This window comes from Lathamus discolor, chromosome 9 (assembly GCF_037157495.1).
Source record: "Lathamus discolor isolate bLatDis1 chromosome 9, bLatDis1.hap1, whole genome shotgun sequence".
In the NCBI taxonomy this organism is placed as follows: domain Eukaryota; kingdom Metazoa; phylum Chordata; class Aves; order Psittaciformes; family Psittacidae; genus Lathamus; species Lathamus discolor.
This window is the reverse complement of record NC_088892.1, coordinates 18,085,350-18,109,241: the sequence shown is the minus strand read 5'-3', so window position 1 is coordinate 18,109,241 and position 23,892 is coordinate 18,085,350. Positions and strand designations below refer to the sequence as shown.

The 23,892-nt window shown below is 37.0% G+C and overlaps 1 protein-coding gene across 11 annotated transcripts in view; it reads right to left on the bottom strand.

Annotated features, from left to right (window-relative positions):
• Positions 1-23,892, bottom strand: part of PCDH11X (protocadherin 11 X-linked) — a 490,320-nt gene that overhangs the window by 399,872 nt on the left and 66,556 nt on the right. For 8 of the 11 annotated variants that reach the window (XR_010614873.1, XR_010614874.1, XM_065689610.1 and 5 more), the window contains exons 3-4: positions 19,441-19,488; positions 13,330-15,816 (exon numbers count right to left, since the gene is read on the bottom strand). Coding sequence is in view for 9 of the 11 variants with exons in the window: in XM_065689610.1 (XP_065545682.1) it covers positions 13,330-15,816; positions 19,441-19,488 (2,535 nt within the window). In the remaining 2 variants the exon portion in view is untranslated. Of the gene's footprint in view, positions 1-3,074; positions 3,620-3,847; positions 7,118-8,427; positions 8,445-13,329; positions 15,817-19,440; positions 19,489-23,892 lie in introns of those variants that run through there. The other 3 variants (XM_065689614.1, XM_065689616.1, XM_065689617.1) reach the window with 3 other exon arrangements.

Below are 23,892 nucleotides of genomic sequence, written 5' to 3'. Positions count from 1 at the left end.
ATTCTGCTACTTTTAGCCGTAATAATAAATCCGCACTAAGCAAATCAGGAAATTATGTCAGAATGTGACTGAAAACTACATCTGCAAAGGCCTCTGATGTGGCACTTGAGATTTTGATAGAGCTACCTCATAACATGAAAAATTACACACCAACAAGATATTCCTTATTTCTCATCCCATTTCTATCCCAATATAGCCTATGTCCTGCCATGATCATGACCTTGCTTATGCAGACCCTGACACCTTTGGCAAGATAATCGCATTAGATATACAGCACTGAATAGCCAAGGTATAGGTATTTTTCCTTTACCTGGGGGGCAAGAACGAATACTACTGTTGTACTCCATTAGTTTCTTTCAAATACTTTTAGATGCTTTCTTTAACCTCAGCAATTAAGATCTTAAACATCACCTTCTCAAAAGATCAATTTGAAAATATAGAGCAATTTGAGTGTTCAACACCCAGAAAAATAAACTGCCATACCACATGTAAGCAAAAATGTCCTCTTAACTTCATATCGGATCTTACAGTACAACTCCAATAATGGCACACTCCCAAATAAGGTGGAAATTTTGGTATAAAATTAAACAAAATATTCAGATTTATGCCTTAAGAAGCTATTTCAGTTCTACCAGAAAATGAGCTGTTGTTTGGTATATAATTGTAATCAGTTTATATTTTAAATTTTAAGTGTTATTTAATACAAAATAACAGTTAAAGAGTTCATGATAGTATCTGATTAGAATAAGAGGATTTTTTTCTCCCCATGAATTGCTTCTCCCCCTAAAGTATGTCTAAGTCATGGAAGACATATTTTCATCAGTATTGCCAATTACTCAAATACTCTAAAAGGTCAAAGGAAAGAATGCTCCAAATTCGGTTCACCTGTTTGAAGCACTCTGCCTTTGGCTCAATTGTTTATCTGAAACACACATGCACTAATGTCCTGGGTTCAGCAGTAGCAGTCATTTTTCTCCTTCTTAGGAGCTGGTGCAGTGCTGCGTTTTGACTTCAGGCCTGGGAACAGAGCTGATAACAGAAATGTTTGGTCTGACCAAGGACTTTCTGAGCCTCATGCTCTGCCAGGGAGGAGGGGAGGCCGGGAGGAAGCAGAGACAGGACACCTGACCCCAGCTAGCCAAAGAGGTATTCCATAGCACAGCACGTCATGCCCAGGGAGGTAATGGAGAGTTACCCGGAAGAGCCAGTTCACTGCACGGCTGGATGAGGTATCGGCCGGTGCTCTGTCGGGTGGGGTTGGGCGAGTTATCGGTCGGCTGGTTTTGAGGTGTTGTATTCTCTTCCCTTGTTATTTCCTTCATCATTATTATTATTGGTGGTAGCAGCAGTGATTTGTGTTATACCTTAGTTACTAAACTCTTCTTATCTCCACCCGTGGGAATTGCATTCTTTTTGATTCTCCTCTCCGTCCCTCCAGGAGTAGAGGGAGGGAAAGAAGGTGGGGAGTGAGTGAATGAGCTGTGTGACTTTGTTTAAACCACAACTAGTGTCTGCATAACACCAGAATTTGTCCCCAGTTTTTGCTTTTTAATAGAAGAGGAAGAGAGAAAGGAAGAATCCACCCATCAGTGATTTCATACAAATGTAGGGAAAGTATTTTTGTGGGGGAAAGTTTATGATTGAAATCTTTCAGATCCATATTCGTGTCAGTGTGTCTGCATGCCCACAACTTGTTTGCTACTGATGCACACAGATAAAAGGGAGGGTTTTGTACAGCCTAGACAATAAAAAGGAGGAAATTCTTTTGAGGAAAGGTCTTAGATTCAAATTTTATGTCAGATTCTGGTGATCATATCAGGAACAAAGTCAAACAACATCACAGCCCAGAAAGAAACAGAGAGCATAAGCAGAGGGCAGTTCATCCACCTGACAATCATGGACACCTTCTCTTGGCAGGGAAAGGATGAAAACTGTACTGAGAAAACAAGACTGAAATTCCCCACATAATTCTTAGTTGTCATTCAGTGATAGGAAATCAAACCTCCTATCTCTGGTATCATGGTTCAGTTTTTACTGGAAGTTATTTGGATTTAATAAACACCTTCTATGGAAACAAAAAACATACAAAATACAAAAGAACAAAACCTATTTAAAAGACTGCAGAGAGTCAGCAGTATACCTGATAACGCAGTTACTTAATATCCATCTGTTTGAATATAGGTAGCTGAACTTTATTTACATGAGTATGTATGAAATAAGCAGAGGCTCACATTTTACAAGACACAAAAATGTCGTTTTCACGGCATTTTCAGTGGCAAGATTTAAGAGAACAACTCCATGTAACAAAAAAAAATGTATTTTAGTCAAGTGGAAGACAATGTAGGAATGAGTAAAACTGAAACAATGAAAGAAAACAAACTGTAGTTCAAAACTGTACTTGTCGTACTGCATCCTAACCTCCAAGTAATCAAGAGTCACTTACTAGTACAGTGAGAACAAAATACATTCTCGGAAGGGAAGACAGACCTTTCCAAATCTCTAAGTAATGTGGTCAGATGAAAACCTTAGTGTTTGGCTACCTTTCTTAGCAGATATATTGGGTACTAAGATAGAATATAACTGTAGGTATGTGCCTATGTAATATATACTGCCTATAAACTTTGCTAACTGAATGTGATAAATGCCTATATATACCCTCATGCTCTTTATAAACACATGCACACAAAATACATACATACACAGATACACATATTTATAAGCACCATCTTGCTCTCTTTTAGCGATAAACACTGCAGAAACATTCACACAGACATGTAAACATTGTTAGAAGTGCAACTCCTGAAATTCCTGCTTAGACCAGATTTCTTTGAAGAAAACCTAAGACAAAAGAAATGCACTGGTAAGCAGCATGAGGTTTCATAAGCAGCACAGTTCTGTAGAGAGATTACCAGTAAGCTTTACAATATTTGTGTGGTGAAGTTATGTTAATAATCATAGCTCCTAATCAATGTAAAAAATATCAGTATACATATAGCTTTTATATTGTGCATGCATTAAGCAAACAGATTAGAGGTGTGTTTAAAAACAGTGCTTCTCCAGAAGGTATACAAATATAATCTTCAAACAAAATTTATTTTAGAAATAAGACATAAAAGGAACAGTGCTCCATAATTCAATAAGAAAGGAAAATATATATATTAAAAATATTTGTTAAAAAGATTTTACAAATAATACTTAAGACCAGGAATTACCATAAATCCATGTTTTATGGTAAAATGGGAAATCACTGATAATGTGTAACAAAAAACCCCGCAGCATTACAGTTTATGTTAAAAAAATAATTCTATTTACATCACAAACCAGCTCTGTTCCTGACAACACCTACTACCCTTCAGCTGTCCTCCACTCCAATTCAGAAGGATTTAAAGCTTCCAAAGTCCAATATATTTTCTGATACGACAGACAGCTTTCATACAAACTGCAGATTGTGTGCCACTGCTTTTCCTTGGAGTGGCTCACTTGATATCAGGGCACATCTGAGATCAAGTGGCATTGAGCTTTGGTAGACTCACATCCATACGAAATCCAGGCATTGGCAGTATGACACAGGATGCAGAAGAGCAAACCTGAGTTGTCTTTGGCTGCTGGCACTGTAGGGCTAAAAGCAGTGATGTGATTAATTTACTCTCTGAAAATGGCAACAAATAAAGAACTATTATTTTTCCTGAGCCACACACAGCACTGTAACTAACCAAAACCAGGAGCTAGGACTTGACTGGCAGACACAGACCTGTCTAGACAGGGCTGGCAATGTGCACTGCATATAAGAAAATCTCTTCAGAAGATTACTGAGATGATAGTGAGCAATAAGAATTGCAGTCTAAAGTACAATAAAAAAAAAACTTAGAAAATATGACTAATATTGTAAAGAAAATATCATGAGTTGTCAATTTCAAAAGCACCATTTGGTCAACTCAGTGATGTTTGCTCTTAATTTACTTGACTTGTATGCAGAGAACAGGACTTCTGTAGGTGAAAACATTTGAGAAACAGAGTTGGTTTTGACACATGTACTTTGACTCAGGATGTTAGTATTCATTTAAAAAACCCAAAATTGAATATGGAATGTTTTTGACTGGCCTCCATTTCGCCTTCACATCGTTGAAAAGTGTAGAAATTTACATTCAGCATACATACAAATTTGGTCACCATGCATTAAGCTTTCATGATACTTTCATGAACCCATTTAACCATCAGAAAGAAATGAGCTCTCTGAACAAGACTTATGCCAGGCTATGAAACAATTACTTTCTTTTAAAGTGATACTTACATGTAAAGAAAAAAAACAAACAACCCAAACAGAGGAAAAACATGAAACTGTACCACTCAAGAGGTCACTGGCCTTTCCCTCAGTGCATTTGGAGGGTTATTGTATTTGGCTGTGCTGACTCAGGAAAGAACTAAAAGAGATTATCAATCTGGACCAGTAAACTGCTTGGTGTACCTTTTATTTCATGCATGTACCTTTTTTTTAAAACCTTCAAATTCTGCTGGAATTACTGATTGACGGACTAGAATGATTTGACCAGTATTTCACTAGGAAAATTCACTATTTTCACTAGGAAAAATGTAGACCTTCAGCTGGGTTAAAAACAAAACAAGCAGGAATCTCACAAAACATATTTTGCTCTGCAAGCACATAACTGGCACATTTAAATTAAAAGATATTTATAAAAGGTTCTCTTCATACTCAGTGTAAGAATGTAGGCACTTCTAGAGGGCATGCTGTCCTAACACCAGAATAATCTGCTGTAGTATAATTATGCCTTTTCACTACCAGAGTAAAAACTGAGGGCAAGTGGATGTCCACTTGAGATGACTAAGTTACATGCTTAAGGTTAGATTAGATTAACCCAGTTCAGTATCTCAACTCAGTATCCTTTGAGCCAAAAAAATAGAAAGGAAAAAAAAGAGTAAAATACAATATAAGCATTGAAATTATTTGGTGCTTTTCTTATTCAAAAATTAATTTTATGTATACGAGTCTTCTCACTGAGGAAATCCAACCAAATTATCATAAAAACAGAAATCCAAAGATTCAAATACCACAGAAAAAAAGAGAAACTGAAGGTCTGTGAAATCCTGCTATCTTCCTGACAAACAACTTTTCTAGGCTAAGGGGTTATTATACTTAACCAATACCTTTGAATGCATCCCATCGCCCACTTAAGCTAACAACTTTAACAGCAATAGGTAGGACCAATCTTTGCTACACTAAAAACTTCTTGGATAAATTCTTGCTATGTTAGGAATGAACTTTCAAGCCAAAGCAACTGGCTGAATTGTGGCATTGAGTCAATAAATATCATTAACTGGATGTCTAACCACTGAAAGTGTTGGGTTTTTAGTTTGAAACATAAATGCTGCAAGGGTATGATAAATAGAAATAGCAAAACTGTCTTATAGATACATAAACTTCCTCCAAAGAAATTTTTTTCATTATCAGAAACAAAAATTCTTCTGTAACAGTCACAGCTATAATTATGCAATACAATATGCTGAATTACAATACGTACTTCATTATTAATAGGATTTATTTTACAGATCAAATAGCCAAATACACATTTTTTAAAGAGCCAGATAGCAAATGTGGAGCAAACTATAGGCAACAGTCATGGTAGACATTCTGCAGTCCAAGAACTGAGGCAACGTGATTATTAAGTACAAGCCTATAAATACCTTTACATCAAACATATAGTAATGTGTAAGAATTCCATGTTGTAGTCTAATTCATGAATCATTAATAACTTTTTCTTTAAAAGAAAGTTATATATACTGTATACATCCTAGTTAAAAGCAGTGTTTCTGTATTTCATTTTATTCTAGCAAACTAATGTTACATGTCTTCATATAAGTGCAGAAAACAGGGTTCTTTATACTCCTTTGCTTCCTAAGAGATTCCGCATTGCATATGAAATTCTAATATAATAGATGATACATATTAAGCATTACTCCCTAAAATGTGAGGCAATATACAAGAACCTGCAACCAACCTGCAAACGAAGCTACAAGACTCAGATTTTATTTTTTTGATGAGCCGTGCTAAATAACAAATTATCACGTAGAAAATTTGAATTTTTAAAAAGTTAACTACATGGAGAAATAACTGGGGGGGGGGGGGGGGAGGGATACCAACGTTAGGCCGTTTTCTCCCCCATGTGCTGGCTAACAGTGAAAAAATGACGTATGCTATTTCCTATTTCATCACACTGAAAACCAAGTCACTGAACTCAGGACTTTCTTGTTTTAAATAAAAGTACTTCAAAAGGTCAAATGTATGGCAGTTTTACACAGACATTAGCCAGACTTCAGCAAGCAAATCAGATTTTATTTTAAAAGTTAAGTGAATACTTTCCAGTTATTTAAAAGGTGATCATTTATTTATTACAAAATGTTGTGGATAAGAAAGTAGGAAGTACTCATTTTTTACTACTACTACTGTGCCTATAAAATGAGAAAGCAGTGATTTGATCAATTCTATTTATGATCCATAGCAGCAATATCATCATTAAAAATATTATGGTATAGATATAAATAACACTTAATTCTTAACATGGATAATGGTGCTATAAGTGACAACAATTTGTTTGGTTTTATTTTAAATGCAGGGAGTATAAAGAACTTTACATTCTTTTTTTAATGTATGAATAAAATTTATTGCTCCCTTTAATATATTTATAGAAACAAAGTTCCTAATTGTTTCAACTAAAATAAATAAAGAAAAAAGAAAACTGGGACAAGAGGATGATTACAAGCAAAATAGATTTACCATAGTCACCAATTGTGCAGAAGGATGGGTCACATTACTTTTTTCTTAGCAAAACTACATTATAGAACACTATAGCACAACGTACTAAAATCTCTGTCTTTGCTTTTTAAAAAATTCTTGCCCTTGATACCTTTCAGTAGGGCAGCTTGAACAGTTCATCGTCACTTCCAAACCCCTCTGGAGATCAGACGATAAATTTCTTCGGCAATCAGAGACAGGACAAAGGGCTTTCTCGTGCTATTTCCTTGTTTTCATGTTTGCTGGCTTAACATCATTGTGTACACGTACGACTTCAGTATATAACATCAGATGCGATGGCGTTCAGAGCTGGCAAACAGAGAAACAGCATGAGAAAAGCCCTTTCCTGCATAATTTTCCCCACATATTGTAAAGTTTGTTTCCAAATTTCTACCCTGTCAATCACTGCATGGATTTGAGAAGTACTGAGCTACTGCAGTTCTAACCAACCTTTTTTGATGTGTTGTGGTTTTAGGTTTCTATACACAATCAAAGATCTGCACACATCTATATACCCATAGCAAAAATGCTGAAAAAGAAACTGCTTCTAGGTATGGCTTTTTTTTTGCTTTGTCAGTTTGAAACCCCAAGTGCTGTTGCAAGATTATAGCTATTCAAAGACTCCCACACCACCTAGAACATGTTCTACAGAGGTTCAGCAGACTTCATTCAATAGCACTGATCCTAAGAGCATAAAATATTTTGATTAGAAGATATATTTTGCATCCTTGATCTCCATTTATTATCAACAGAGTTAGAGTCATAAAAAAAAAAAAAAATCACATAAATTAATCCATTCCAATCAATTATTTCACAGGAAAGAAAACACCATCAATACCACCATCACCAAGATGCTAGCCACTCCCTGGTCAGGAAATTGCTATCAACTGCAGATTATTGAGTGCAATATATGCTGGCAGAAAACAGGAAAAGAAAGAAATGTGAAAATTAGGCTGTATCTAAATCAGGCATCATTGCTGGCTCTAGGTCACTCAAAAAAAACCCACAAAGTTGGATCATGAGGATAAGAGTAAACTTTTTAGTTATCCCACTGAAAAATGAAGGCAAAATGCACTTAATGTTTAAGAAAATCTGCGCTAGTTCTACTCTAAAGCAAGCTGCTATTGAAGAGAGAGTTGTGTATCATTCCAGCTTGCATAAAAATCACCCAGTTATTCATGCTGGAGTTCTTCCAACTTCGGTATAAACTCAGTCAGCAAGCTCTTACTGGGGGCCGGGGCAGGGAGGGAGGAGCCTTTTGGTTTCTCTGAATTAGTTTTTACTTGAGTGTCCTATTCAAAATATTTCACTTTTTTCCTCATACAAAACATTTTTCTTTACATCCCATTTGCGCCATTTTTGCCTTCTACTATGAGGCAAGGGGGGCCCATTCTAGATACGTCCATGCTTTTCAGTGAAAGATGTGTTAAAACAACAATTTTAAAGTTTTTCTTCAAAGTATTCCACAGAGGAAAAGCATTTTTTGACCAGCTTTATTTCAGTAGTACTGCACAATTCAGCAGCTGCTCAGTAACCACCATGCTGCAGACTTTCACTTATCCTTGAGTTAGAAATTCTCCAGATGGGAATGTCAGGTTTTTTTCCTGAAATGTGTACACGTGGCAGTGTATCAGAGCTACCAAAATATTAAGAGAAAATAACAGAACTATTTTAGAATCATAGTGATCAACTTTGAAATGGCTTATACCAACAGCTATGTAACTCATATTTATAAGATATTCTTTAATTATATCTGCCAATATAAAGTTATCAGTGTTATTTCTAAGCCCTTTTACATACCAGAAGCATCAGCACTGACTACTGATGAACACTATACTAGGTTAAACTCACTAGTCTCATGTTATTAAATGAAACAATACATCCTGCAGCTATAGATTTACATAACAGGTGACTTTTTAGAGCTATTAGTTTCAGGAACAGTGTCATATTCTCTCAATTCACATCCTAAGCACACTGTTCTCATAGTGAGTGGGAAGCTATAATGACTCTTCACTACATTTCAAATCAGAAAACGAAATATACCATGACTGTAAGCAGGTCTAAGCAGTTACTAACAGTATCAGAATTGTGACTGTAGGGGCCCAAAACATAATGTATTTTAAATGAAGTCTACTTCCCCTTCAGATTTCTACAGAATATAATGTCCCTCTCCAACCAGTTTCTAACAAGTGCAGCAGCGATCACTGTGTCATCTGAAATTTCTGTTCATAAGTATGGATATGTTCTCAAATTATAGAATCCTGGCAACTACAATTAACTGATGAAGATTTGCATTGGTAAATAAAACCACCATGCATGCTTCTTCACTCCCTCAGCAACTTCCCAAACTTGGTATAGTGTGCTAGCAGTGAAGCTAAATTAACATACAGACCAGAGTTCCTTGTGAATCATGGAGAACCACCAAGAACTATGTAACGGTAGATTCAGATCATGACTGTACTTCCCAGGTCTATCAGCCGAAGAGGTGCTGCCTTCATGAACACTCACACTTCTTCAATAACACCAAGTCAGAATAAAACTTGCTCTTAAGTTGTAAATGACAACATAAAAGGTCACAAGTCTCTCCCTGAGTGACTGGGTGTTTATTTTCAGATTTCAACTGTTCCTATAGTACATATTGTATTACTCTGAAATGAAAAGAATGTCTGAAATAGCATTAAAGAAAAGATAGCGACAAGAAGGCAGCAAATGCATCGGAAGTTCTAATGAACATATGTGGCTGGAGCTTCTTTGAACCAAACTGCCACAGATCATACATGGTTCGAATTGACAGACTGATCCCTAGACAGATATTTCAATTGTCTGAACACTGTTTCAAGTACCTGAGCAAAGAATATATATTTTAAATTTGTGTTATAAATTACATGAAAACTAGACTGGAAAAACGTCTCCTTTCTATTCATCATTCCAATGCAAATGCAACGTGAATTAGAAGATTTGTGTCAGCATGGACTAATTCATATAGTCTGCCCTCACTGAGGTAAAGGTCAAAAGCAATGGAGCTTTTCCAAGGCTTGCAGACAGACAAACTTTAAAGGTGCTGTATGTTTTTCTGCCAAAGAAAAGCATCTTTCTATGAGACCCACAACTACCAAAACAATGAAAATCTCATGGCACTGAAAGTGAATTTCATTTACAAGCCTCAAATACACAAGTTTGAAAAATTTTATTATGAGTAAGAAGCCCCTTCAAAATTTAGCACTTGGCAAAACATTCATAAAAGAATTATCTCTACTACATCCCAAAAGAAAGCATGCTATTCTGCAGCTCTGCTATCACTAGTATTTATTAATTCCTACTGTGTAACTTCAGAACAGTACTAATATCTCTCTCCTTTTCCCCCTTCTCACATACATAGGGGACATTACATTAGGACCATACTTTTTCCTCTTAAAGTTCCTGCAGTTCGATTCAATGTGTCCCCAGCTGCTTCAGGAGTCTCCAATTCCTTCTCCATTAAAATTTCAGCTGGTACTGCTGTATTTATTTTCCCACATGACCACTAAAGGGATATTTTGGGGGGTTTAGTAGAAAAACCTTTCCATCTTGTCTTGCACGCTTTTTGAGTACAACTGTTGTAATGACTTTCTGTCATTTTATAGATCACTTAGACAAATTTAGCAGTAAAGCAAAGACATAATTTCCTTTCTTTAAAGACCTGAATCGATACCATTTGGACATACACAAAATTTAGAGCTTCAAAAGAAAACATATATTTTTAGCTCTAACTCAATATTACTTCAAATATCTGAGTAGAAAGCCTTGCATGGACAAAACTAAGAACAGTTAAGATGTGCTACCTCTTAATAGCAGCATGCAGTAGAAACAGAAGAGTTATCTTCACAGTGAATGTAATCTTTTTTAGCCTCCTTCAGAAAGCTTTTGTTTTGTAAAAGGGAGGCATTACAGTAATTCTTCGTGGTAAAGTAAAATATTTTTACTCACATTAGACATATACTTTCCTTGTTCAAACTAGCACACCTCCCTTGTCAGCTGCCCTCCCTATCTTCCAATTCTCCAGCCTGGCCTTCAGTTTCCTGGTAATTCAGAGCCCGCACAACACAAATGCATCATTAAGCACAAAAACCCTGTTAGTCTCTGAGGCTGGAGGGCAGTGGGACAGCACAACAGCTAAACCATTGTGGCAGAAGTTCATTTTTGTTTGCTTTGTCTTTTTACAGGCTAACGGTGACAACTCACCCTGAATCACCTTTTACAGCCCCACCTGAAAAAACTGTAGAGACTACCACATACAAAACCAGGTTAGAAGGAAGACTGACTTACAAGATCCATCGAGGCTTAAGAAATACTGTACTTGGTTTTACTTATGAAATGTAATTCTGCCTTTGTGATCATGGTCCAATACAAAGGATTTAAACCTAACAGTTTTTCTTGCCCAATTTATGTAAATAAAAGTAGTTTCGTTAATGAATTTATTTAAATAAGGAATAAGAAGGTGAATTCACGTGTTAACAAGTTAATGTTGTTTTCAGACTTGTGTAAAAAGCCTTGACAGTGAGCAGTTATACTTTCCCCAACAATGTGATCACTTTCATACAGAAAATACATGTAAAAGAAGGATAGGCTATAGATTTAACAAAATCAATAGGATCATAGAATCATAGTAACATTAATCTCTTTTTGATATATTCAGTGCATCGCATTAATATGATTTCAGGTACAGCTATATGAAGATAAGCTAGTATCAGGCAATGAGTATTTAAAGAAGAAAAAAAACATAACTCTATTCTGCTCTTCCAGGTAGGAAGCCCCTGTCATTGACCTTTAAGACACAAATAAAAGGAAATGCTCTTTTCCCCAAACAACTTCTGCAGAAGAGAATTGCTTCCATTCTACTTTAAAAGCCCCTTTGGATGGAAGAACTATGTTAGTGAAAACCTAGAGACTTACAAGCTTGCTTTGTTTGCAGCATTTCTGTTTGACAGTGTATTTGAGCGGACAATGGAAGAACCTTTTTGGCTCAGAGGAACTCTACCAGAACTCAATTGAAAAATCACTTAGATGAGACCTACAGACCTGCCATTTCTGTAGCACTGGCCATCTCAGTTATGAGAGTTCAAACAGATGAACAAATCGGCAAGAAGCTTTTGTAATGTGTAATTTAAGTTAACACCTTCAAATACCTTTCATACAAAATATTCAAATCTCAAAAAGCTTCATTTTTCAGTGCTGCCATGTCTTAGAAATAAGAAATTCTCTCACCCCGTTCCCTTCAATTTTTCTGTTAATGCACCTCAGAAAAAGATGGAAGTTTTCTAAAGCATCACAGATTTGGGTTGGTAAGGAAAACAGACAAAACAGACAAAACAATCCAACCTGCAATTTTCAAAGATATGATGGCTACTTTGAAGGAGCAGCTTTTTTGAGGCACATGTTGTTATCACTTACTACACCATTATCCCATGTTTATAAAACAAAGCCCACAGAAAAAAAGAATCAAAACCTAGCTAACGCAAAAAGTCTAACCAGCTCAGTCACGCTGAGGATTTGCTCCCAGGCAATAGTATTAAAATATATTATCAATAATATATTAAATCTCCTGACATTTTTCTTTCATGATTAATTCCTTGACCAAGTAAAGCTTAACTAGAAAACTATTTCACTGAAAACTTTGTGATATGTGCAGAAAGAAGGAAACACAAACAGCAAAGCTTTATTATTAATAATCTTGTCCAGAATAAGGACAACCATTAAATTCCATTTCCAATGACTTAAAGCCTTTCTGTAGTGTCTAGAAGACTAAAATGTACTTTGGTTCTCAATTTATTTTTAATTTTAAGATGAGGATTCTTTAGACATTTCCTTTGCTGCATGTACTGGATTTCTGAGAAGCTACAATCTGGTTTATCAGGCAGAGCAGCATAGAAGTCAGAGCAATTACACTGATGCTTCTCATTTTCCCCTAACTTTGCCTGCCAACTGTGTTACTCCACCAGATTTAAATAGTCCAGTATGCTTCTAGACTGAAAATGGCACTGAAACTCTCCGAGGAAAATTCTTGCCTGCTTTTGAGAGACCTTGAAGTAAAGCTATGCCCAAATGAAGGCTGCAATTCCAGACTCCATTAATATTAAGAACCACTTATCAGATCCTGTAAGGCTTTATTGCTTTCCACCTGGCCTAGATTACCTCAATTCTTGAGCACAAAATACTACAGAGGACAGCACCATAACCCCTCTGTGCCTTGCAGGGCTGCACGAGGTACTGCAGTGACGCAGGCAGTGCCATGCTGCCATCTGCAGTTAGTAATACCCACCGATGGCACAATTCTCTGCTCGGTGTCCCTACAGCCAACAGACATTTCTTTTTCTCTCTTAACACTGATGAATCTTAAATTGTTTACTTTTCAGTGCCTCGATCTAACATGCACTCTGACTTCTAATCATTGCAGTAAAGGTTATTTTGCAGTGCTTAGATCTAGAGTTACAGGAATGGCAAAGTAAGAAGGGAAGGAGAAAGCACCTTAAAACTTCCATTACCTGTCTGGTGTGTATGGGTCCTGGGGTCTTGAAGCCTCCTTGACAGCTGCATTCAGAAACACTGTAAGGGTCCGAGCTGCTTGATGAGCACTTGGAAAGTGAGTCACAGCCCACCACAAAGGTGTTATCTAGAGGCAGTTCCTGAATGACATGGTGCTTCTTGGGGGGTACAGGAGTCTCAGGTTTAATTTGAAAGGTAGGCTGTGGAGAAGCAGACTTGTAGTGCTTTGCTAAATCTGGGCTATCAGGCTTAAATGTGGTTGGTGTGGTGGCCCAGTTATACTTTCCCATAGTCTGTTCTTCTAGCTCTACAGGAATGTCTAAAGTGCCATTTATGTGCTCGTGGCCAGGATCATCAGGCTTAGATTCTTCAATAGTCACAAAGTTGAGGAGGAGACTTTTTGGAGAGCGCTTCTTCTTCTTCTTCTTTTTCTTGATCTGCCTATTCTCTTGGTTTGGGGAAACCCATTCACCACTCTGCTTGTTTTTTTGGACAACCTTGTGCCGAGGTGTCTGGCGGCACCGTACTAAAGCAGTAACAAAAATTACCAGAATAACTGTCATAGTGCCTGCAATAATAGCAATGATGATCTTGACATAATCATTGGTTTGTGGGGTTATTTCCCCATCCCCAACATTCTGGCCAACTGGAGTTTCCATATTCCTGCGCACTAGCTCTTGTATGTAGGAACTGTTGGTGACTGTCTCGTTGACAAATAAATGGACAAGAGCTATAGTGTAAAGAGACTCGGGCTGTCCTAGGTCATTGACTTTTATCACCAGTCTGTGCAAGCCATGATCTGATGTAATTACCTTCTCTTTTAAAGTTATATTGCCTGTTAACTGATCAATTGTGAACAAGCCCCGTGAGTTCCCACCTATAATGCTATAGCGGAGCTCTGCATTCATTCCTGTGTCATTATCAACTGCAAAGACTTTAGTAACTACAGACCCTGGACTGGCTGATGTTGGAACCAACTCATACGAATAATTAGATGAAGGAATAACGAAAACAGGCCTGTTGTCATTTACATCAACAACATTGATGGTCACTTTGGCAGTTGAGGAACGCTGCACTCTTCCTCCATCCACAGCTTTCACCTGGAAAGTATATGACCCCTGCTGTTCCCTATCAAAGGTAATATTAGGTCTTATTACACCAGTAAGTGGATCTATAATGAAATTATCTCTACCATTTAATATAGAGAGAGTAACCGCAGCATTCTCTCCCGAGTCAGCATCTGTAACTGTGATAAGCCCCACTGTACCATACATGGGTAAATTTTCCGGCACATAGAAGTTGTATTCATTGTGTGTGAAAGCAGGGCTGTTATCATTCTGGTCCAGGACAGACACTGTCACAGTAGCATTGGTCTGCAAGGGTGGTATCCCATTATCCTTAGCCAGCACAGTGAAGGAGTACCTGTCTTGCTTTTCTCTATCCAGCTTTCTCACTGCTGTCAGAATACCTGTACGGCGGTCAAGGTTGAAAATAGGGGGTGCATCAGAACCCAGGATATAGCTGATCTCAGCATTGCGCCCACTGTCAGCATCTGTAGCACTTATTTTGGTTAGCTGAGTACCAGGAGCATTGTTTTCAGGGATGGACAGACCTATGATAGGCTGTGTAAAAACTGGGGCATTGTCATTCTCATCTTTTATTTTGATGAGGAGCATTGCAGACTGGTTTAAGGGAGGTTTCCCTGAATCTGAAGCCACTATTTTAATGGCATATTCCCGTGTGGCTTCATAATCTAGAAACGTAGCTGTTTCCAGAAGAAACTGATTATCAAACACGGGCTTTAGCCTAAACGGAACATCATGATCTGTAAAACAAGTAACTTTTCCATTCAGATCAGCATCCTTGTCCATTACTGTTATCAATGCAATTTTCGTATTAAGGGGAGCCTTCTCAGACAAAAGTACTGTCCCGTTCACTGGATTGATGATGTATCTCGTGTCTATTGATGGGACATTGTCATTAATATCTGTAACATTAACAGTCACTGTTGCTCTTGATGGAGTTGAACTGCCATCACTTGCCAAAACAGTTAATTTGTGTACAGGAGATTCCTCCCTATCTAGTGGTTCCCTTATAGTGATGAGACCAGTGGTGTTATCTATGGCAAACAGCCTTTTGGCCAAACTGGAGATCTGATTGCTGAAATAGAAGTGGATTTGTGCATTTGACCCCAGGTCTGCATCAGTGGCATGCAGCTGAGAAACAGAGGTGCCCACCGGAGCGTTTTCTGGGACACTGACTTCAATGTCATTCTCTTTGAAGACTGGGCGATTATCGTTCACATCAGTCACTGTGACTTGGAGGATGGCAGTGCTAGATCTTGGAGGGCTTCCACCATCTTCAACTTTAATTTTCATCACATAGGTATCCTTCTGCTCCCTATCCAGGATCTGCTGGACAATCAGTTGAGGCCACTTATCTCCTTCAGGTGTCTCAGTTATATCAAGACCAAACACGTTTTGACCCTACAAGACACAGAAAGAACATACTTTAGCATGATGGTATACGCAAACAGAGAAATATCTCAGTGTTCTGAAATTTTCACGGAATATATGTTTTTATATATATTGTATACAGGAATATACATTTATATTTACCTTTATTTTGCAATATCTGGTTTTACTTTAAGCTTCAGGGCCTTAAGAAAGCTTCAGAGCAAACATGGAAGAAAGACACTTTAGAAAAAGGTGGGGAAGGGGGGGAGAGGGAGGGAGAGAGATGGAGGACATGATGGTGTGTTTTGCTTTTTTTAATCAGTTTCTCTGTTTCTACAGAAAAGCTATTAAATACCTGGACAGATTGTTCCTCCATTGTGTGATTGAGTATGGAAAGGAGGAATGAAGCCAGAGTTCGGCCACACGCAAAGCAAGATAGCATGCACACGGTGGAGGACTTAAACCCATATTCAATTTCAAGGCAAACAAGAAAAAGTTTCTGTTTGTGGGGCAACTCCGAACATCATTTGAAACTATTAGCATAGGAAACTACCACCATCACTGAAAAGAGCCTTATTTCCTAATTCAGGTGTTAGACGGTAAAGATAAAACTAAGACATAAGTTGATTACGAATACACTCTAAAACATCACCAAAGTTATTCCTTACTTCATCATTATGCATTTTGCATTTGTAGTGAAAAATACAATCCCAGGAAGAAAATATGATCTATTTTAATCTCAAAAAATATCACAGAACTACAAGATCAATCTTTTTCATGGGGTTTGCTGAACACCTAAGACCCCTGGAAGAAATGCTACATATATTGCACAAACAGCTTCTTTTAAAAAATAGGGTTCATAGAAGTAGTCTGCTAAAATAAAGATTGGAATCTAGAAGTAGATTCCCTCTTCTGCTGTCTCTTCAGACAAGCAGGGCTTAAGAATATCACAATTATTGTCTCTTCTCATATCTCTCACCCTTCAGAGAAGGAAGGGATTTAAAGGCAGTTTTCCAGCCGTATCTTTCCTTCCATAAGGGCAGAGCTAGAATGCAGATCACTAAAGCTGAACATATAGGATGAATAGAAAAAGAAAGCATCAATCAAGACGCTGACTAATTAGGATTTTGGTTTTATTTGCCATACCTGTAATAATGAACAATAGCATCCAGCCTGGTTCTGTTTATTATGTTTGTCTTTCACCTTTATTTATGTTAATTATGCATGTTCAAAAGTGGTTTAAGACACTTCAGACCAAAGGGAAGAAAGTTCCCAGTGTGCAAGGCTCTTTATTTCTCATTACTTGCAAAAAAGATTTGTATTCACTGTACCCTTCTAGCCATCATTAAGGGGAATGCATTTATAGGTCTACCTTGGCGTAAGGCTGCACTCTTTAACTGATTTGTTTTCTCAAAGCCAGAATTTGACCCTACCTAAGTAATCATTTATTTCATGGAAAAGGACTATCCATCCGCATTTCAAAAATTACTGTGCCACTTGCACAGTATCTGTGACATTAAGCGGCAACTAGGGACACTCTAAAGCAAACTGGAGCACACTTTGAAACAATAAAACAAATACAGCTTTGGCTTCTTTACCAGAAGTCATATGAAAATATAAGCCTTGTAAATTGTTTCTAAATCAAGATGTATATTTTGCAGCAATTAGGTTAAATTTTAGAATGGTAATTCTCCACTGATCTCTCCATAAAGGCAGAATTTCCTCTTCATCTTCAATTTGGCTAGCAGTTAATTGCAATATATCTCAGAATTACTGAGAAATGACAAATTCTATATTCTATGCTTTAGCATACATTTCCAGAAAAATAAAAGCAACAGAAGCTAGAGGGAAAAAAAAACACCCTGTCACCTATCTTTTACTTCTTTATTTGTACACAAGCTGACAGATGGGCACTGATTATTCAGTCATTAGATCCCACAACTACAACAAACATTTCTTATAGACTTTGAATACATGCAGCTATACATATGAATACCCTTTCTGCTTTTCTCTATCAACTATGAGAAAGATGTTTTTCATTATGGCATACAATTTTGACAGAAATAACACAGCTTTAGTTCCCAATTGTCCTGGGTTCAGCAGTAGAAGTTATTTTTCTCCTTCTTAGTAGCTAGTGCTGTGCTATGTTTTCATATTTTGGCCTGGGAACAGTGATGGTAACGTTGATGGTTTTAGTTGCTGCTCAGATGTTTGGCCTGACCAAGGACTTTCTGAGCCTCATGCTCTGCCAAGGAGGAGGAAAAGCTGGGAGGAAGCAGGGACAGGACACCTGACCCAAGCTAGCCGAAGAGGTATTCCATACCACAGCACGTCATGCACAGGATGTAACGGGGAGTTACCCGGAAGGGCTGGGGGACTGCAGGGTTGGACGAGGTATTGGCCGGTGCTCAGCTGGGGGGAGTGGGGCGAGTTATTGGTCAGCTGGTGTTGAGGTGTTGCGTTCTTTCCTCTTGTTATTTCCTTTATCATTATTATTGGTGGTAGCAGTAGTGGTTTGTGTTATACCTTAGTTACTAAACTGTTCTTATCTCAACCCGTGGGAGTTGCATTCTTTTCTATTCTCCTTTCCATCCCTCTCGGTGCAGGGGGAGGGCAAGAAGGGGGGGGAGTGAGCAGACGGGCTGCATGGTTTATGGCTGACTTTGTTTAAACCACGACACCCTTCACTAGCAGTAAACTCCTAGAGAAACAGAAAAGGCAGCAAAGATCTATTCCATGTTAATAATTAACAGTTGAGTAATTTCCTATGCTAAAATATTATCCAAGAGTATTTCTTGCTATTCATTACAGGTTTATACATCTTTTTAAACCACAAAAAAAGAAAAAAGTTACACAAAATTATACTTTTGCCTAGTTAAAGCAAGTCTATTTCATGTTGCTTAAGGGATAAGGTTGGTGTGACATTATACTGCATTTTAACAAAGACATTCTCTAAGAATGAAGAATTCTCCCATTCTAAATACTACAAAAATAATGAAACCTCCTAGAAACATTTTTAAGACTATACATAACTAATACTCTCCCTTATGAGCAAATAAATTGAGAAGCAAAATTTCTGAGAGAAACGAGAAGAGAAACCTTCATGATTAAATTCCTGATGTTGAAGTAAATGGCTTTATCATTGTTAAAACCTCACTGAAATTTCCAATAGGGTAGCACTGTTATTTGGACTGAACTGTACCTCAGTCACTACATTATCATAGTGAGATGAAGGTTTAGCTCACACTAGAAAGGGTATGAGTACATAAGAAAAGCATTAATAAATAATTAACATTTCTATAGTACCTTTTGCCATTAAAATGACTGACTAGTAAAAATAATCTGCTATATTATCTCCACAACTATAGAAGGATGGGAGTGAGAAATAAAAGGCTGAGCGGTTCTAATCTATAAAAGACAGCTTAGGCAATGTAACCTACCTATATGAGGCAAAACAAGATTATGCCCATCTCAGAGCCAGGATTTGCTTTACGAGGCTCTAACCCTGATGACAAGATTCTTCATCAGGGCAATATGCAACTGCATTACCTTATTCAATTTTCCTAACATACTTTTCAGCGGACCCATGCCCAAAGTAGTTTCTGAATTAATAAAACTGGTTTTCATGTTGAACACTCCCTACTGTGTATTTACCTGATCATTTGTAATGGATCCAAAAGTCCTTTTCGGAGCTGTTTTGGGCTGTCATGTAAATAAAAAAATAAAGAGTTTTTTAAAAAATGAAACATTTAGGTACATTAATAAATACATAATCAATGACACACGGACACTTAACGTGATAAGCTACAACAGCTTCTAGTACTAGGGACAGGACTGCATGTGACAAAGTGCACCTAAAGTCTATACATAACCTTCTCTAGATACACATATTGCAGTATTACAGTATATAAAACCCATGGGGCATTGACTACCTGCAGATTGTCAAGAAGAACAGGGAAAAAAAAAAAAAACAAAAAAAAACCCACAGCTTCTAGTTAATGCTCATAATAGTCCACTTGTCCACCAGTAGCTTGACAGAAAATAGTAATTTCTCAAAGAAATAGGGAAAGGAAAAATATTGTGCTAAATAACCATATAAAAATTACTGCTTGTGAAACAAAGCACTCTGAAATTAGACAGTCTCTCAGTGATTATTACTTTCTACACTTTATATTATGTGACTGTATATAATAACTATACATTGTTAACTGACATATTAGATCCACACTGTGCTCAACCTTCATTCAAGAAGAGCATTATGAACCTTTCAAGACAGACACAGGAGCAAAGACAGCTCATTGTTTCGTATCTACAACTTCATGCCAAACACATTATAGGATGCATGTCTTCAGTTCAACTGAATTTTAAAACAAAAGTCAAGGGCTAGACAACACACATCTAAAAAGCAATTTACAAATGTTCTATGGTAACTCACTTTAACTCATTCCAATGAGCACTGCAACAAGCTAGAAGTGTGCATGATTTCTAAAAATCTTACTCTCTCAAAACTAGAATGAACAGATTTAGAGTAACTAAATTCCAGCTAATCACATAAGAATATTGGGAAATAAAATAGATAAAATGTTTAAAAAGAGATAAAAAAAAAAAGAGATAAAAAGAAAAAAAAGCACAGAAACAAAATCAAATATCAGCTTACCACCAGAAAGTAATTCAGTAATTCATTAAAGTAATTAATAATAAAAAATCTGGCTGAAATTCAATCTTGTGTCCAAAGAACCCTAAAATCTTTTCAGAAAATCCAGAAAATAATGCCTGTTTGCTAACTGGCATGTATTTCTGATGTAGCAACATGGAAAATCTTTGCAGTTCTCCTCCAAAACCACACGATAGGTTCCAGCCATTGTTTCTTTGAGTGTTTTTGTGAAGACAAATGGAACCGCTCCATATCTGCACTGTTATATCAAAGTGTATAGTAGCATGATTTCAGCTCCTAATAGAGCTACAGGTAGAGCTTCTCTACATGTAAAACACCACCAAAGATTTCCTCTCCATACATACGACCACATACAAAACCTTATTCATACTAGGAAACAGACAGAAAGCAAAATGCTGTAGAAGGGATCAATAGAATATAAGGATAATAATAAGCCATTAAACACTTAAAGCAAGCCTGAAATTCCGTATCTAAATGGTATTAATATTAGTAATCCACAAGCTTTACAAGGAAGAGAACATGAAGAGCTGGAAAGTAGCAATACACACACTTAACATTTTCAAAACTGCACCAGGTTTATAAGAGTAACTCTCTTCCCATAGCACATTTTGGCCTGTGAAGTGCTGTTTCAACTTTGGGGTTTTTTTTATGGAATTTAACTTCTCTCTTGAATGATGAATTATGATTAAAACCAAAAACTTCACCATCCAAAACTTTTCTTCTAATAAAAATTCCTTTCACATATCTAATGATAGGAGTAATGGTGTACCCACATTACTGCACTAATACGATATAAAAATTACCAAGATAATTGCTTGCAAAAAACTGGCAGCAGGAACTGGGCTGTCACTTGAATAATCTTCTGCCGCATTTCACAGACATGCAATTATATATTGGAGCAAAATATGCAGCTGCACCACAAAACTTTAAGGAATTTATCTTGACAATACTCCTGCTATATAAATAGTGGTGCCACTATCTAAAGATGGGAAACTGAAGTACAGAGACACGTTATCAGTTGTCCAAGCTTGTAGCTTGTTTGAAAAAGCTAGACACTTCTGAATTACTAATCATGTTATAGAGTAAACTTGAGAAACTAAACTTTAGAATTTTATACTTTAAACAAGTACTCTTTCATTTAGAGACACCCTTTACAAAACAAGAGAGGTCAACAGCTGCAGGTAAAGCAATTACAGAAGTAACTTCCCCTCTTAATCTCCTCCATTATACCTGTTCAGAAATACTCAGAGAACCTTAGGAACAAGAAACTATATCTTTACCACACCTGAAGGTGTTAAGATTAAGATATGAAATACATTTAAACTTTGCTGAAACATGAACTCCCATCTTTCCAGAGCTAGATAAAGCTTCAGATACCTGACTTGTCCTTCAGTACCTTCCCCTTGTAGTCACACTATAGACATTTCATTAAGAAAAAGAGGATTTATATTAGGCAACAGTATGTTCAACCAATGAATTTTGATATTTGCATTATGTATGTGTGACAATAACATATTTGCTCACTTCTTAGTTGAGAACATCAACATAACAGAACCAAGTATCTCTAAAAAGAAAGAAATAAATGAGTCCCTGCTTTAGTAATGTAATTCTCTAATGTATCACTGTGCTTTCAGAGGTAACACCTAATAGTTCTGTATTGCTGTTCAGAGCTGCTCCTAAATCACAACCTCATTTTGCTTCAACTGCCAAACAAAGTATCTTAGGCTCCCAAATGAACATTTTTGAGCCCTCAGATGAATGCTGACCAGGTGTTACAGCAGTGTGAACCTCTAATGCCCTCCTATTCACTACCTACTCTATAACCAGATCCATACTTTCAGGCAGAAGATTAAAACTGACAATGACTTGCATAATAAGAACAGAATTCTTATACAAGGATATAGACAATTCTGAAAATTCCTTTACCCTACATGAGAGAGACCATCCAGTACCCTCTGCTTTAAGTCATTTCTGTGGAAAATGAGGTGACAGATACATATGGATTTGGCTTGTGAAAAAAGGAGAAACAAAGAAAAAAAAAACCAAACTGAAAACCTCTGTCCTTTGTTAAAGAGGAGTACAAATATTTGCAAACCATTGCTCACTAAATTAAGATATTGTTATTATCTTATTCCCTCTTACACACACACACACACACGTCTAAGGTGCCTGATTTCTTCAAATACATGGCATCTTCATTAAGACAAATCCATACATTAACTTCCAGTGCTGTAGTCTTTCCAATAAGTTACTTAATAAGATCATCTTATTTGATCTGAGGCCCTTTTAAACTAAAGTTCAGCTGTGAGCAAGAAAACTGTATCTTCCCTTTATGTTTACACTTTCAGGAAAAAAACATTGACAGAACTTTCATCTGAGTGGCAAGAGTATCTCACACACACACACGTGCTTCTCTTCAGGGATCCTAGCATCCAGAAACACAAAAGACAATAAATGAGTAAGACAGCATGTTCTCTGGATTTACATCACAAGCACATTTTCACATGCAGAGACCACACTTTAATGTGTGTGTATCACTGCTTTATGAATTTTGACATTAAAAAAAATACACAGCTTTCATGCAGAAAATTCACAATTCATGTGGGGAAAAAAATAAAACAGAATGAGAACAAAACCTACTGTAAGTGTTCACTTCTTTCATTTTGAGTAGACATCCCCAGCTTTCACAAACCAGCTTTAGGAATCATAGGCTTGTTGCCAAAAGTGCTGAAATGAACATGACAGTAAGCCTTGCTAAAGGCCTCCACCTTTTGCAGGGGTTTGTAAGACACAAAGAGAAAGTTTGCGTGGGACATTTAACTACCACAGCATCATTTTTGCTTCTGACAGAGATGAAGCTATGCTTTTCCAAATAATAAAACTGATCCTTTTTATATTATTGCGAGAGAAAAAAAAAAAAAAGTAGGACTACCATATTAAAGTGTAAAAGTATGTGATGTATGTAAGTGCAAGATGCCACTTCACTACACACTGGAAGATAATAAATAACACTGCAATTTCAAAGTAATAAATCAGGGACGGTTGCTGAGAAGACGTACAGTATGACAGTAAGCACTAAAAACAGTTCCAGGGAGACCGAATTCTAAAACTCATCAAATGAAAGTCTTTTCACCACAATGATCACAGAATATAGTGGATAAGCCAAAAAACGTGTTTTCTGGTGCTGGATTTATCAGGAAGACAACTTGTCTTCTTCCTCCAGTGCTACCGACACCTATTTATCTGAATCAGCAGAACAAATGCAAGATAAAAAGAGGTACTCCAAGGCAGTACCTCAACAAAAAGGCAATTTGGAAAAAACCCTCATGCTACCTGTGTGTATTCAAAGTTCTAGTACATAAACTGTCATGAATTTCTAGTTGACAAGTTCTATTTCAAAACCAGGCTCCCTATGAGCTGTTTGGCAACAA